Raw genomic sequence first — 17,249 nt, forward strand, 5'->3', positions numbered from 1 at the left:
GCAAAAAAGGGTGGTGGGTGTATGTCTTAAGGAGAATCAGTATTGTCTTGCTTGGGAACTGGCTAAAGGGAGGCAGACAATGAAGTTTATTTCCTCATACATGTCACTAAGTTCCTTACCACTGTGGTTTGGAATGCCACCCACTGAAGGGTGGAGAGAACATTTCTACTGGCAAAATTCATCAGAATTTAGGAGCTCACTGTCCCCAGCTTCATTATATTCCACAAATCCTCATCTCAACTTTCAGGATCCTGTTGGTTCCCAAAGATGCCCTCACATTAACAGGAGATATCCTGTGAGGCTGAGAGCTCAATTTCATTATAATTCAGCCAATCACTTTATGAAAGCTTATGTTTGATTTTCATTAGTTTTGACCCTGTGATTATAGGAGAGAAGATTCTCCTTCAGGGAATATTTAGACGGTCAAAGGTTATTTTTGTGGTGCTTGGTCCAGGAATTAAAATCCTCAAGTTCATCCTTTCTTTCCATTCCTTTGTCTAGGGACATTAGGCACAATCAACCAAAGTTATCATATTCCTTCACTTTCCACAAATGTTATAAAATATCATAAAAAGAGTCATTAAGTTCCTTCCTCTTATAAGTGTTTAATTAGGAGTATCCAATGCAGATATTTTGTGTATCTCTTATAAACAGTTAATGCTATGGACTATTAATGCTTTCTATACTCTTTGAGGTAGAATTCTTAGCATTGTTAAATCTTATCAGGTTAGACAACTAATTTTAAATCTGATAAGATTAGAGAACAAATTTCAGAAACTCTAAAGTGAATTAAGGAAATTAATCCTTAAAATTCTGTTCTCTAAAGCTGCTCTTGGTACCAAAATCTGAACTAGACAGCATTCTCCTGAGAGGCATAACCAATAGAACTGATGAATAGATGGATAAAAAAAACTTATTAGGGGAATTGAGTCCTATAATTATGTAGATTGAGAGATTCTAAGAGGTTGTTTGTAAGCTGAAGACAAAGGGAAGCCAGTACTGTGGCTCAGTCCTAATCTGAAAAAGCTCAGAACTAGGAAAGTCAGTGGTGTAATTCTCAGTCAGAAGCCAAAGGCCTAATAACCCAGAGACCTGCTAGCACAAATCCTAGAGTCCAAAAGTCATAGAACCTAACGTTCTAATGTCCAAGGGCAGGAGAAGAAGGGTATACAAGTTCCAGGAGTAAGAGAGGGGATGTAGAGAAAATTTTACTTTTACCCTGCCTTTTTTTTTTTTGGTACTGGGGTGTGGGGAGCCATTTCTGACACGTGATTGGGTGGCTCCTGTTAAGGGTCTGAGGCGTTCTGGCTGTGTCAGAACTTTCCCAGCCCTTTCCTGATGAGAGAGCCCATCCGTGTGGGGATGTGCCTGACCACTGACCCTGGGGGCCCAATCACTGACCCTGACCTTGGAGTGCAGTCCCCCCTCAACCTTCATTGGATGGAATTCTCCCCTGAATCTCTTGTTCCCAATAAAAAGCTACTCCCAGGCTGTTCACTCTCTCTCTCTCCTGCTAGCCCTGAGTAATCCTTGCTGCCCTGCTGGGCGGTTAGAGGAGGGAACCAGAGATGGGAGCCGTCTCAGACCTGGCAATAGAAATAAGGTAACTGAGTCTGTGTGTTTTATTTCGATCTCATCTAGCTAACTTTTATGCCAAGAACCTCATTAATGAAACCATTGCGCTGGCCGCATGGTGGACTGGGGGATTGAACTCACTGAGCAATGTCTCCAGCCCTAGTTTATATTTTATTTAGAGACAGGGTGTCAGTTGCTTAGTGCATCCCTGTTGCTGAGGCTGGCTTTGAACTTGAGATCCTCCTGCCTCAGCTTCCCAAGCTGCTGGGATTACAGGCAAGTGCCACCACGCCAGGCCTTACTCTGCCTTTTTGTTCCATCTGAGCCTTCACACAATTGGATAGTACCTACCCTCATTGGGTGATAGCAGATATTCCCTACTTGGTCCACTGTTTCAAATGCCAATCTTTTCTGGAAACACTCTTACAGACATACTCATAATACTTTACCAGTTATTTGGGCATCCCTTAATCCAGTCAAGTTGACACAAAAAAGTAATCATCACAGATAGCACTCAGGAGATAAAAGTCTGAATGTACCTAATGTCAAGGCTCCAGGATATACAGAGTAAAACTGATAAATGTAGAGGAACCAACACAGATAATCCGTAATCCTAGTTGGGGCCCCCCACCCAGGTGCTGGGAAATAACCTAGGCCCTCACACTATGCTATACCCCTATCCCCAAGATTTTAATACTATAATTGCCTTAACTGATAGGTCAACACACACTCAATAAAGATAAAGATTTTAACTATCAATCAATTTGATATAATTAAAGAACATCATGCCAAATAACAAAAGAAAACAGAACATTCATGAAATTCTGAGGCATAAAGTCTCTTATATTTTAAAACACAGAAATCATATAAAATTGCCATTAACAGTGTTAAATTAGAAAATAAATAGTTAAAAATTATTTAAAATTTAAAACATACTTCTTGGGCTAGGGCGGTGTAGCTCAGTGGTAGAGCGCTTGTGTAGCATGTGTGAGGCACTGGGTTTAATCCTTAACACCACATAAAAATAAACAAATGAAGTCATTCTGTCCATTTACAACTACAAAAGTAATTTTAAAAAAACCACACATACACTTCTAATCTCTTGGCTCAAAGAAAAATCCACATGTGAAATTAAAAATTATTTTCAATTGGGGGCTGGGGATGTGGCTCAAGCGGTAGCGTGCTTGCCTGGCATGTGTGCGGCCCGGGTTCCATCCTCAGCACCACATACAAAGAAAGATGTTGTGTCTGCCGAAACTAGAAAATAAGTATTAAAAAATTCTCTCTCTCTCTCTCTCTCTCTCTCTCTCTCTCTCTCTCTCTCTTTCTTTCTTTAAAAAAATTATTTTGAATTAAATAATAATAAAAAACACAACATATCAAAATTTGTGGTATATAATTGGTAGAGTACTTACAGAGAAATTTACAGTATTAAATGTCTATGTTAGATAAGAAGAAAAATGTGAAGTTAATGACCTAAACTTCTACCACATTAAACTATAAGAAGAAGAGTAAATTGAACACAATGTATATAAAAACATTTTTTAAATGGAAGAAACTTCTTAAAAACATATAATTTAAGAAAATCAAGAAAGCAAACCAATGATCCACAGACAGATTAGTAAATATCCAATTAGATTAATAAAAAAATCACTGTTACAAAAATCAAGAATGAAACAGAAGCTATAATTATTATATCTTATAGATATTATGAGATATAATTTAAGGAGATAATATTATGAATCTATTTATTAAAATATATTTAGCAAAACAGACAAAATGAACAAATTCCTTACAAGTTACCAAAATGAACACTGATAGAAATAGAAATCTGTTAAAACAAATTAAAAAAAAGAAAGAAAAACAACAACAACAAAAAAGAAATAGAAATAGAAATCTGAATAACCCTATATCCAACAAATACACTATATTTGTAATATTAAAACTCCCCACAAAGAAAAATCAGCCCAATGCTTTCACTAGTAATTTTACCCAATGGTCAAAGAATATTATAAAGATTACAGAATTTGAAAAAGTGAATGAAGGAAGATTTTCAAAACTCATAAGCTCATCATAAAATTCATGATACATTAGTTCTTTAAAAGAAAATTACAGAAAAACATATGTAGGAGCATGTCACAAAAATTCTTAAGAATAAGTATTAAAGAATAACTGAATCCATCAATATGTAAAAAGGATAATACATCATAACCAAGTGAGGATTAAGTACAGGAATTCAGTTTGCTTTAACATTTGTTAAATCACTCAATGTAATTAACCAAATGGACAAACTTAATAACTAAAAGATCACTTTAATAGAAGTAGAAGAAAAAAATAATAGATGAGAACTTTGGACAACACTCAATAACCATTTATCTTAAAATTGTCTAGCAAAGTAGAAAGAGAAATAAACTTACTGAAACTAATAAAAAGCATTTCTAAAATTCTATAATTAACAACATATTCAACAATTAAATATTGAATGTTTTCTCCCTAATGTTCTCACCATGAGTATTCGGCATTTTCCTGGAAATCCTACTCAGTGCAATAAGTTAGCCAATCCCAAAAAGCCAAATGCTAAATGTTTTCTCTGATATAAGGAGACTGATTCATAGTGGGATAAGGAGGAGGGGCATGGGAGGAATAGACATTCTAGATACAGCAAATGGGTGGGAGAGGAAGGGAGGGGGAATGGGGATAAAAAAAGATGGTGGAATGAGATGGATATCATTACCCTAAGTACATGTATGAAGACATTAATGGTGTGACTCTACTTTATATACAACCATAGATATGAAAAATTGTGCTTTATATGTGTAATATGAATTGTAATGCATTCTGCTGTCATACATAACAAATTAGAATAAAAAAGAAAGATAGAAGGCTAAAATATTGATAAATAAAATCATATTTGCAAATAATATAATAAAAATACCTTGATTACCTACTATATATTGCTTATAAATATACATACATATATATTTATAAAATAGAAATCCTAAAGAAGCCACAAAAATAATAGACCTAATAAGAAAACTCTTTAAGAATGCAAGTGGAAAGCCAATATACAACATCAATGATTTCTATACACTAGCATGAAACAATTATAAAATTAAGTTTTAAAAAACAATAACATTCAAAACATCAAAGGCTAAAATTTAAAAAGATAAAGGGAGACATTGAAAATATTTTTAATTGCTGATATTTACAAATTCTTACCTAAATAATATGATCATAGATGAAATGAATGTTGAAACAATGTTCATAGATTAAAATACTAAATATTATTAAGCTGTCAATTCTTTCCATCGATTCAAGATTCGATGTAACCTAAATCAAAATCTTTGCCAAGTTTCTAGTAGAAATTGGCAAACTGATCTATAAAACATATATGGTATAAAAAGCAACTAGAATAGTCAAGGTCATGTAGTAAAAGTTTTACAGGAGTACTCTAACTGAAATTTACTATAAAGCTACAGTAAACAATAGTGTATTGCTATAGAATAAAAAATAGCAAGAAATGGAGTGCAGAAATAAACTTACATGGTAATGTGATTTTGGAACAAGTGTCAAATAAATTAATGGGGGAATACAAATACTGTTTTAAAAATTATGCTAATGGTATTGGCATCAAAACAGACATGAAGACCACTGGAACTAAATGAAAGATACAAAGACAAATTCACATCCTAACCATCTTTGATAAAGGTGACAAAAATATATCTTGGAGAAAATATGGGTCTTTTTAACAAATGATGCTGTGAAAACTGGATAGCTATATGTAGAAAAATGAAATTAGACCCCACTCTCTCACTCTGCACAAAACTCAAATAAAAGTGGATTGAAGTCTTCGAAATTAAATCAGAAACTTTACAAATGCAAGAATAAAACATAGGGTCAACACTCCATCATATAGGTGCTGGCACTGATTTTCTTAACAAGACCCTCAAAGTGTAAGAAATAAAATTGAGAATCAATAAGTGGGATGCCATCAAACTAAAAAGCTTCTGCACCAGCAAAGAAAGTGATTAAGAGTGTTTAGAGAGAGCCTACAGAATGAGACAAAATCTTGGCTAGCTACTACTCCAATAGGAGATTAACATCCAGAATATACAAAGAACTCAATTAAAAAAGATCAATAAATGGGCAAAAGAACTAAACAGAAACTTCTCAAAAGAACACAAATAGCCAACAAATATATGAAGAAATTTTCAGTATCTCTAGCAATCAGGAAAATACAAATCAAAGCCATACTAAGATTTCATCTCATTCTGCCAGAATGGCAATCAAGAATATATGCTGGCTAGGTTTTGGGAAAAGTTACATTTGTACATTGTCAGTGGGAAAGGCTTGTACAATCTCTCTAGAAAGCAGCATAAAGATTCCTCAAAGAACTAAAGATGAAATCACCATATGACCTAGCTATCCTACTCTCTGGTATTTTCCTAAAAGATCTAAAACTAGCATACTACAGCAACATAGCCACGTCAATGTTTGTAGCAGCATAGTTCACAATAACTAAATTATGAAATCAATCCAGATGCATATCAATAGATGAATAGAATAAAAAACTATGGTCCACATATACAATAGAATTCTACTCAGCCATAAAAAAAGAATGAAATTATGGTATTTTCTAGTAAATCGATGAAAATGGAAAATATAATGCTAAGGGAAATAAGCCAAACTCAGAAATGCAAAGGTTAAATGTTTTCTCTTATATGCAGAATCTAATGCTAAAAAAAGGAAAGGGGAAGGGAAGGATAGAATAATATAAAGAACCAACCAAATATAACTTATTAGACAAGTGAAAGGAAGTCAAGTAGAACCGAAGAAAAAAAATAAGAGAGGGGAGGGAGGATGAGAGGAAAAAGTGGGGGATAATGGACTGAAATCCATTTCCATGCATTTATGAGTTGGGATAAACCCAACTACTAAGTATCACTATAAAGTTCAAATTAATAAATCTGAAAAAATTGTAAAATTATGCTGAAAGAACTGCATCAAGGGGGGGGGGAGAGAGAGAGAGAGAGACAGAGAGACAGACAGACAGACAGACAGACAGACTGACAGACTTGAAATTTATGTTACTCTGCTCACAAAAATTAATCAAAATAGATAATGTGACAGTAATTTATCTTACCATAACTATTTCACTATATATGTATCTCATAATATGTTGTATATCTTACATATATACAATGAAATTTATTAAGAATAAAAACATTAAAAAATCAGAATACATAATGGACATAATCATAAAAGCTAAAACTATGCAGCTTTTTAGGAAAAAGCCTAAAAGGAAATCACTACAACCCTGGGACAAGGAAAGATTTTTTAGAGAGGTCATGGAAAGAATTAACTTAAAAAAATTAATAGATTATATTTTATCAAAATTAAAACCTGCTCATCACGAGATTTTTTTCAGCTACCCCTAGCCTGATCAAGAGATATAAAAAATAATAAATTGATAAGCCAGAGAGTTAGAGAAAATATTTGTAATATATGTACTGAAAAAGAGTTTATATGCAAAATATATAAAAGTAAGCTTCAACAACATGATCTTTAAAGAGACAATTTTACAGTGGGCAAAAGCTTGGATTAAACATTAAACAAAGAATGCCCCTGAAATAAAACTAGGAAGTGGTAATAAAAGTCAAAAACTGAAAAGTATCAATGGCAATGGAAAAGGGAGACTGAATATGAGAGATACTGTGAAAGTAAGCAACTAATTGAATGCAGAAATATAAAGAGCCAAAGATGCTTAGAAAGGTTTTTTGGCAGTTTTTTTTTTTTTTTTTTGGAATAGATTCTCCTTAGTTATACTTGACAGTAGAATACATTGTGATAAAATTATACAAACATGGAATATATTTTATTCTGATTCAAACCCCAATCGACATGATAGTGGGATTTACTTAGGTATTTTCATGTGTACACAGGAAAATCAAGTTAGATTTATTCTATTGCCTTTCCTATTCCTATTTCCTTTCCTTTCTTTTATATCTCTTTGTCTAATATAAAAAAATTCTCTTCTTCCCCTCCCACCCTTTATTGTGGTTAAGCTTCTACATATCAGTGCAAACATTTGACCTTTGGTTATTTGGGACTGGTTTATTTCACTTAGCATGATAGTCTCCATATCCAACCATTTACTGGCAAATGTCATAAAGTCATTCTTATTTATGGCTGAGTAATATTCCATTGTGTATATGTACCACAATTTCTTTATCCATTCTTCTGTTGATGGGCATCTATGTTGATTATAAAGTTTAACTACTGTGAATTGTGCTGCTATAAAGATTGATGTGACTGTAGCATGATGATTTAAAATCCTTTGGATATATGCCAAGGAGTGGGATAACTGGGTCAAATGGTGGTTCCAGTCCTAGTTTTTTGAGGAATGTCCATACTGCTTTCTAGCATGGTTTGCACCAATCCTAAGTCCCACAAACAATGTATGAGTATTCCCTTTCTGCAGAACCCAACATTTGTTGTTACCTGTATTCTTTCTGGGGAATGCCAACATTTGTTGTTACTTGTATTCTTGATAGTTGTCATTCTGACTGGGGTGAGATCAAAAATCAATGTAGTTTTATTTTGCATTTCTCTAGTTACTAGAGAAGTTAAACATTTTTCATATATTTGTTGACTATTTGTACTTCTCTTTTGAGAAAGGTCTGTTCAGTTCCTTATACATGCTTATGAAGTTTTGAATCTAAGACAACCTTCTGTTGGTTCCCTAACCTGGACTTCACTGCTACTTACATGTTTAGTATTGAAAACTGTATAAACATGTCCTCTAATAAGTAACAACCCAGCTTGGAGATTAGATTTAGAAATATGTAAAAATACCTTTTAAATTTCTTAAGTTATCTGAGTTTATCTAAACATAAACATTTTTTAAAAATACCTTTTAAAATAGGAAGTTGACGATAAGCTGCAAGTTTGGGTTGAAATATATTTTCCATTAGAACACGTTCCATGAAAAATAAATCTTGATGAAATTTATCAGATTTTAATATTGCATCTGAGTGGTCCTCTTCATCATCATGGATTTTAGACATAATTACATTTTCTATATCCATAAGAGAACTAGCTTCACTACCTGCAAAATACAAACATGATACAATAATAAAATATCTAAATAATACTAGATGGTTCACACATTCTAAAAATTCAAAAATGACATGTTGTCATATCAATTTGTTTTCCTCCAGTTTCCAACAACTTTAACAGACATTTATTAAAATGTTTTCTGTATAAATAAATGCAATATAAACATATATTGACTTGTTTTGGACTTCTTAACCATAAAAAAAAGCTGTTTTTCAAAAGGGAAGTAATGATAACCTCCTGAAATAATGTGTATCTGCCTTCGTGTGTTTTCTGTTGTTATATCATAATGCCATAAACTAGGAAATTTATAAAGAAAATAAACTTATTTCTTACAATTCTGAAGGCTGTTAAGTTCAAGTTTGAGAAGCTTCACCTATAGAGGGTATTTTTTTACTGTTTCATGACATGACAGAAGGCATCACATGGCCAGAGACAGGAAGCATGCACTCAGGTCTGCCTTCAATCTCCTATACAGCCACTAATCCTACCATTGGGGCCCCAACCTTATGATCTCATCTAACTCTAATTATCTACCAAAGGCCAAACTTCCAAATATCATTAATATGGATTTCAGGATTATGTTTCCAACAACTGAACTTGGGGTGATACATTAAAACTTCTTAACACTGAAGTAAAATTATCAGTCTTTATATAATAAAATTCTGACTTGATGATTGTTTTATGGAAACACTACACTTCTGTAGTAGTTTTTTTTATTACTGCTATAAAAAAAGTACAGTGACTTAAAACAAGGCAAATTTACTGTCTTCTAGTTCAGTAGGTTAGAGGTCTGAACCAAAACCAAGGAGTTGATATAAACAATGTTCATTTTGAAAACTCAAGAGAAATATTTGTTTCCTGGACTTTTTCAGCTCCTTAGAGGTTTCCCACAACCTCTCCTCCATGTTCAAACACAGAAACATTGCATATTAGACCTTCTTCTGTCAGTACATCTCTGTCCCAGACCAAGCTAAGAAAGGTCCTCCAGTTTTAAGTACTCACACTAATCCTCTTACCATGTAAGGTACTCTGAGACTCCAGGGATTGGAATGCGTACAAATTTGGGGGACCATAATTCTGCCTACTACTCTGTTTAATAAACTCTTAAATAGAATGAAGGAAGCTGGGTGTGGTGGTGCTTGCCTGTAATCTCAGTGACTCAGGAGGCTAAGGCAGGAGGATTGGAAGTTCAAATCCAGCCTCAGCAACTTATTGAGGCCCTAAGCAATTTAGCAAGGCCCTGTCTCTTAAAAAACAAACAAACAAACAAACAAAAAGAAAAACATAAAAAGGGCTGGCAGGTATTACTACTTCTGTGAAAACTTTACCCTATTCCACCTGCTAAATTCAACTAAAAACACTGGAAATTTTATATGTAATAAAAAATAAGGAGTCCCCTTGAAGGGAAGAAAGAATAGGGGAAAACAAGTAGGAGGATACTTGAGAAGCAAGGAATGATACAGTGGTGAAATCCTGGGGTATTCTTTTTGTTTCATACATTCCCAAGCCAGCAATTTGGAAACGCCATTAGGCATAGACAAAAATGCCCACAGAAGCCTATTCTCTTTATCCAAAGGACCAGAAAAGGAACATCCATGAAAGAGAGATTTTAGATGACAATCATTTTACTCCAGCCAAACACTACAAAAACAAAACAACTTTGTCAGTATGAAAGTCTAGGCTCCCACTTCGCCTTGGTGGCTTGGAAAAGGTTTTATTTGTTTTGTAACAAGGTACCTCAATCCTCTGACCTTCTACTATGTGCAGTATCAGAGAAAGCACAATAAAGTCAGGATAATCATCTCCACCAAACATAAAGAAAGTATCAGAAAAGAACAGTTGGGGAGCCTAGAATTCTACACTCATCTGGAAGTAACAAATTTTCCCTTCCCGACCCTGCTGGAGTAATCAGTGTTGGACTAATGGATTATCAGAATTTTTATCACTGCCCAGCAGTAATGAACACAACCTCCATTCTGTAGTGTCAATGGAGGCTACATGTGACTCTGTAATAAGACAATCCTATACTTGCTAGCCACAAGGTATCAATGGAACTCAGAGCATCCATTACTACTCAGCAGTGATGAGGATATCAGAGGAAACCAAGTGGGATATCTGGACTTCCATTCCCACTTAGTAGAAATCAGGCAATGACTCATATTTTCCCCTGCTAGCATAGTGTCCAAAAAAAAAAAAAAAAAAAAAAAAGCCTAGTAAAATGGAAAGTTTTAAAAAGATCTGAATCCTAACACAATACATAAAATATCCAGGTATCAATTGAAAGACATTCACTACACCAAGAACCAAAAAAATCTCAACTTGAATTAAAAAACAAACAAACAAAAAAGAATAGATACTAACACTGAGAGATGGTAGATTTTATCTGTTAAAAAAATCAAAATGGCATCATAAAAATGCCTCAACAGTATTTATGAACACACTTGAAGCATACAAAAATTAGGAAGTATCATCAAAGGAATAGAGCATCTTAGCAAATAAAGAGAATCAAATGGAAAATTTATAAATGAAAAAATACAATGAACAAAATCTCAAGTCAGGGACTCAACAAGTCAGGGGTTCAACAACAGAATGGAGAGAAGTAGAGGGACAAAAATCAATAAACTTGAAGAAAGTATAATAGAAACAATCTAATTTTTAAAACAGAGAAAATAGTGTGAGAAAAGTGAACAGAGATTCAGGGACTTGTGGGACTGTAACAAAAGGTATAACATTATCATTGGCATTTTAGAAGAGGAGAAAGAAGGTATGATGGAAAAAGTACCTGAACAAATGATAGCTGAAAACTTAACAACAAAAGATTAAAGAAACTAAATGAAGCTGAAGGAGAATAAACCCAAAGAAATATACACAAGAAACATCATATTGAAACTATTGAAAATAGAAGAAAAAAATCTAGGGATCTAGTGAAAAAGGAATTATATCTTATCTATAGAGGGAAAATAATTTCAGTAGCAGTAGGGTTTTTATCAGAAACCAGAGATGCTAGAAGCAGGTAGCCCACATTCTTTTAATGTTGAATGAAAAGAGGTGTCAACCCAGAATTCTACACTCAGTGAAAATATCCTATAAAAATAAGGGAAAATTAAGATATTCTTAGACTGCAGAATACTAAGAGAATGTCTCTCCCCCCCCCCAAAGAGAAAAAAAGCCCCAAGAATAGCTAAAGAAATTCCCCTAAATAGGAAGAAAATGTGATAAAAAGGAATTTTGGAGCATCAGAAAGGAGAAAAAGGACAATGGGGAGAATTAAATAAAATATAACTTCCTACTTTTGAGATGTTTATGATTGAAGAAAAATTACATTGTCTGATGTAGTGCTATATCTAAATATCTAAATGTTTCAATATCTAAATATTTAGAAATATTTAAGACAAATAGGGAATTATGAAACACTGTAATGGTAGATAAGGTTTCCTGGAACTGTTAAAATGTTGGCATCAGTAGACTATGATAAGTTATTTGTATAGAGTGCAATATGTAGAGTAAATCCTCAAAAAGTTACAGAGATAAACTAAATATATATATGTCTTTATGTATTAGAGTAGAATCATAAAAAACATTGAGTAAACAGCAAGAAGGTATTAAAAAGATAAAGAAGAAACAAAAATAAAGAGAGCAAAAAAAAAACCCAAACAAACAGTAGCCAATTTACTGAGTAATATATAAATAAATGTTGGGCTGGGAATGTGGCTCAAGCGGTAGCGCACTCGCCTGGCATGTGTGCGGCCTGGGTTCGATCCTCAGCACCACATACCAACAAAGATGTTGTGTCTGCCGAAAACTAAAAAAATAAATGTTAAAAATTAACTCTTAAAAAAAATAAAATAAAATAAAAAATAAATAAATGTTAAATACAAATTATATTTACAACTCAAAGGCAGAAATCAGCAAATACGGGATTAAAAACATGACTCAAATATATGATGTCTATAAGAAATTTATTTCAAATATGTAATATAGGTAAATTGAAAGTAAAAGGATAGAAAAAGATAATCTATCAGGCAATCATTATCAAAAACAAAGTAGGAGAGGCTATACCATTATATGCAACAGACTTCATAGCAAAGAAAATTACCAGAAACACATAGCAATATTATATAATGACTGCAACAAAAAGATATAGTGATCATAAATGTTTATATAGAAAAAAGTAAGACTGCAAATTAGGTAAGGCAAATACCATTAGAACAGAAAGGAGAAACAAATCCAAAATTCAATAAACTAAAAAGATAGTGAATTAGCAATAAAATACACAAACCCAACAACATCATTAGCTTTTAAAAAAAAAAAAATCTTAATTACTCTCTACCCAATGCCCATAGAATACACATCCTGAACCATAAAACAAATCTTACAACATTTAAAAGAAGATAAGTCATACTGGGTTCAAAGAAGAGAGATCAAACTGTGTTTTTTAATCATAATGGAATCAAATGAGAAATCAATAGTGGTAAGATAAAAGGAAAATCTCCTAAAACTTGGGATTTAAAAAACCACCCCAGATAATCTATGGATCAAAAAAGGAAGTTGTAAGGAAAATAAAAAGTAAATATATCTAATGAAATGAAAGCACAACATATCCAAATTTGTGGAACACAGACATAGAAGCTCTAAAAGGAAAATTTGTCACATTAAATGAATATATTAGAAAACAGAATAATCAATAATCTAAACTCCTTAATCAATAACAAAGTCAAAAGAAGAAGAAGAAGAGCAAAATAAACTAAAAGCAATCAAAAAGACACAGAAAATATAATATCAGAAATAAATTAATATGGAGGTGAAAAAAAATAGAGAAAGTCAAACAGAGAGGATCAATAAAATTAACAATCCTAGCAAAACTGACAGAAAGAACAAACTGCTAAAATCAGGAATAAAATAGGAGATGCTATACCCCCTGCCAAAATTAAATGGAGCGGGGGAGCCCAGGCACAGCGTAGGCCTGGGTCCACCCCGGACCACCAACGCCTGGGAGCCCAGGTCTAACCCACTTCCATCTTGAGACAACTATAGCCATCCCCATAGCCTTTCCCATGCCTTTATCTTGGGAAAACAGATAGGGCCTATAAGCAGCTGCAGCTTGGAGAAGGCATCCCAAAGCCAGTGTAAGGCCCACCCTTTCAGCCCCATCTCTGAAAGATGTTGCATCCATCTTGGCACACCTCCACTGTTGTCTCAAGTTACCTCCTGCTATTGCCACCACCACCTATAGTTGCAGTAGTATCCATCCTGGGACATAGGCAGGAAGCCCAATACCAAGGTGAGGTACAAATAATCTGAGGTACAAATAAACTGACATAAATGGAATATTTCAATCTTCAATGTGGAAATACATTTTCTTCTCAATAGCATATGGATCCTTCTCTAAAAAAGACCATATATTATGCGACAAAGCAACTCTTAGCAAATATAAAAAAGTAGAGATACTATCCTGCATTCTATTGGATCATAATGGCATGAAATTAGAAATCAAAAAATAGAAGCTACTCCAACACCTGGAGACTAAATAGTATGCTACTAAATGAATAACAGGTTTCGAAAGACATGAGGAAGGAGATTAAAAAATTTTTAGAGGTGAAAAGGAACACAGATACAACATATCAAAATCTCTGGGACACTATGAAGGCAGTACTAAGAGGAAAGATCATTGCATGGAGTTCATTCCTTAAAAGAAGAAAAAGTTAGGCTGGGGATGTGGCTCAGCTGATAGAGTGCTTGCCCAGCATGCACAAAGCCCTGAGTTCAGTCCCCAGCACCAAACGAAGTAGAAAGAAGAAGGGAGAAGAAGAAGAAGAAAAAAAGTCAACAATTAAATGACTTAACACTACATTTCAAAGCCCTAGAAAAAGAACAAATCAACACCAAAAGCTATAGAAGAGAGGAAAAATTAAAATCAGGCAAAAGAAACAATTAAAAAAATTGACAAAACAAAAAGTTGGGTCTTTGATAAAATAAATAAAATTGACAAACCCTTGGCCATGCTAATGAAGAGAAGGAAAGAGAAAACTCAAATTACTAACATGTGATGAAAAAGGAAATATCACAGCAGACACTACAGAAATACAGAAGATAATTAGAAATTACTTTGAAAACTTCTACTCCAATAAAATAGAAAATATCAAAGGCATCGACAAATTTCTAGAGTCATATGATTTGTCCAAATTGAATCAGGATGATATACACAATTTAAAAAGATCAATTTCAAGCGATGAAATAGAAGACACCATCAGAAGCCTACCAACCAAGACAAAGTCCAGAACCAGAAGGACACACAGCTGAATTCTACAAGACCTTTAAAGAAGAATACCAGTTTATCATAGCCATATGATCATCTGAAGAGATGCAGAAAAAGCATTCAACAAAATAGAGCACCACTTCATGTTCAAAACACTAGAAAAACTAGGGATAACAGGAACATATCTAAACATTATAAAGGCTTTCTATGCTAAGCCCCAGGCTAACATCATTGTAAATAGAGAAAAATTAAAAGCATTCTCTCCAAAAACTGGAACAAGACAGGGATGCCCTCTGTTACCATTTCTATTTAACATAGTTCCTGAAACACTGGCCAGAGCAATTAGAAAGATGAAAGAGATTAAAGGGTTACGGATAGGAAAAAGAACAACTCAAATTGGCACTAGATGCCAACGGTATGATTCTATACCTAGAATACCCAAAAAATTCCACCAGAAAACTTCTAGAACTAGTAAAGAATTCAGCAAAGTAGCAGGATATAAACTCAACATCCATAAATCAAAGGCCTTTCTGTATATCATTGATAAGTTCTCTGAAAGGGAAATAAGGAAAACTACTCCATTTACAATAGCCTAAAAAAGACATAAAATACTTGGGAATCAACTTAGCAAAAGAGGAGAAAGACCTCTCAACAAAAACTACAATATGCTAAAGAAAGAAATTAAAGAAGACCTTAGATGATGGAAAGATCTACCTCGTTCTTGGATAGGCAGAATTAATATTGTCAAAATGACCATACAGTGTACAGATTTAATACAATTCAATCAAAATCCCAATGACAAGCCTCATAGAAATAGAAAAAATAGTCATGAAATTCATCTGGAAAAATAAGAGACCCAGAATAGCTAAAGCAATCCTTAGCAAGAAAAGTGATATAAGTATATAAGTATAACAAGCCTTAAACTATACTACAGAGCAACAATAACAAAAACAGCATGGTACTGGCACCAAAATAGACTAGTAGACCAATGGTACAGAATAGAGGACACAGAGACTAACCCACAAAATTACAATTATATTATATTAGACATAGGTGCTAAAAACATACATTGGGGAAAAATGACCTCTTCAACAAATGGTGCTGGGAAAACTGTAAATCCATATACAACAAAATGAAACTAAACTCATATTTCTTACCATACACAAAACTTAACTCAAAATGGATCAAGGACCTAGGAATTAAACCAGAGACTCTGTGTCTAACAGAAAAAAAAGTAGGCCCTAATCTTCATCATGTAGGATTAGACCCCAACTTCCTTAATAAGGCTCCTATAGCGCAAGAATTAAAACCAAGAATCATTAAATGGGATGGAATCAAACTACAGAGTTTCTTCTCAGCAAAAGAAACAATCTGTGAGGTGAAGAACCTACATACTGGGAGCAAATTTTTACCCCTCACACATCTGATAGAGCAGTAATCTCTAGGGTATATAAAGAACTCAAAAAGCTAAACAGAAAAAAAAAATAACCCAATCAATAAATGGGCCAAGGACCTAAACAGACACTTCTCAGAAGGAGATATACAATCAACTAACAAACAACCCAATCAACAAATGGACAAGGACTTGAACAGACACTTCTCACATGCAGATATACAATCAATCAACAAATATATGAAAAAATGCTCATCATCTCTAGCAATCAGAGAAATGCAAATCAAAACTACTCTAAGATATCATCTCACTGCAGTCAGAATGGCAGCTATTATGAAGACAAACAACAATAAGTGTTGGCAAGGATGTGGGAAAAAGGTACAATCATACATTACTGGTGGTACTACAAATTGGTGCAGCCAATATGGAAAGCAGTCTGGAGATTCCTTAGAAATCTGAGAATGGAACCACCATTGGACCCAGTTATCCCTCTCCTCGGACTATACCTAAAGGACTTAAAAACAGCATACTACAGGGACACAGCCACATCAATGTTTATAGCAGCACAATTCACAACAGCTAAACTGTGGAGCCAACTTAGATGCCCAGTTCTGTGGATAAATGGATAAAAAAAAAATGTGGCATATATACACAATGGAATTTTACTCAGCAATAAAAGAGAATAAAATCATGGCATTTGCAGGTAAACGGATGGCTTTGGAGAAGATAATGCTAAGTGAAGTCAGCAAATCCCAAAAAAAGAAATGCTGAAATGTTTTCTCTGATATAAAGAGGCTGATTCATAGTGGGGTAGGCAGGGCAAGCATGAGAGAAATAAATGAATTATAGATAGGGTAGAGGGGTGGGAGGGGAAGGGAGGAGGCAGGAAATTAGCAAGGATGGTGG

General features: G+C 33.9%; 1 protein-coding gene across 1 annotated transcript in view; it reads right to left on the reverse strand.

Moving 5' to 3' along the window:
• The window catches only part of Dnai4 (dynein axonemal intermediate chain 4), a 111,892-nt gene that overhangs the window by 55,826 nt on the left and 38,817 nt on the right, over positions 1-17,249 (reverse strand). The window contains 1 exon segment of the mRNA XM_026409354.2: positions 8,489-8,683. Coding sequence (XP_026265139.2) covers positions 8,489-8,683 — 195 coding nt within the window.

This window comes from Urocitellus parryii, chromosome 11, assembly GCF_045843805.1.
Source record: "Urocitellus parryii isolate mUroPar1 chromosome 11, mUroPar1.hap1, whole genome shotgun sequence".
Classification (NCBI taxonomy): Eukaryota; Metazoa; Chordata; class Mammalia; order Rodentia; family Sciuridae; genus Urocitellus; species Urocitellus parryii.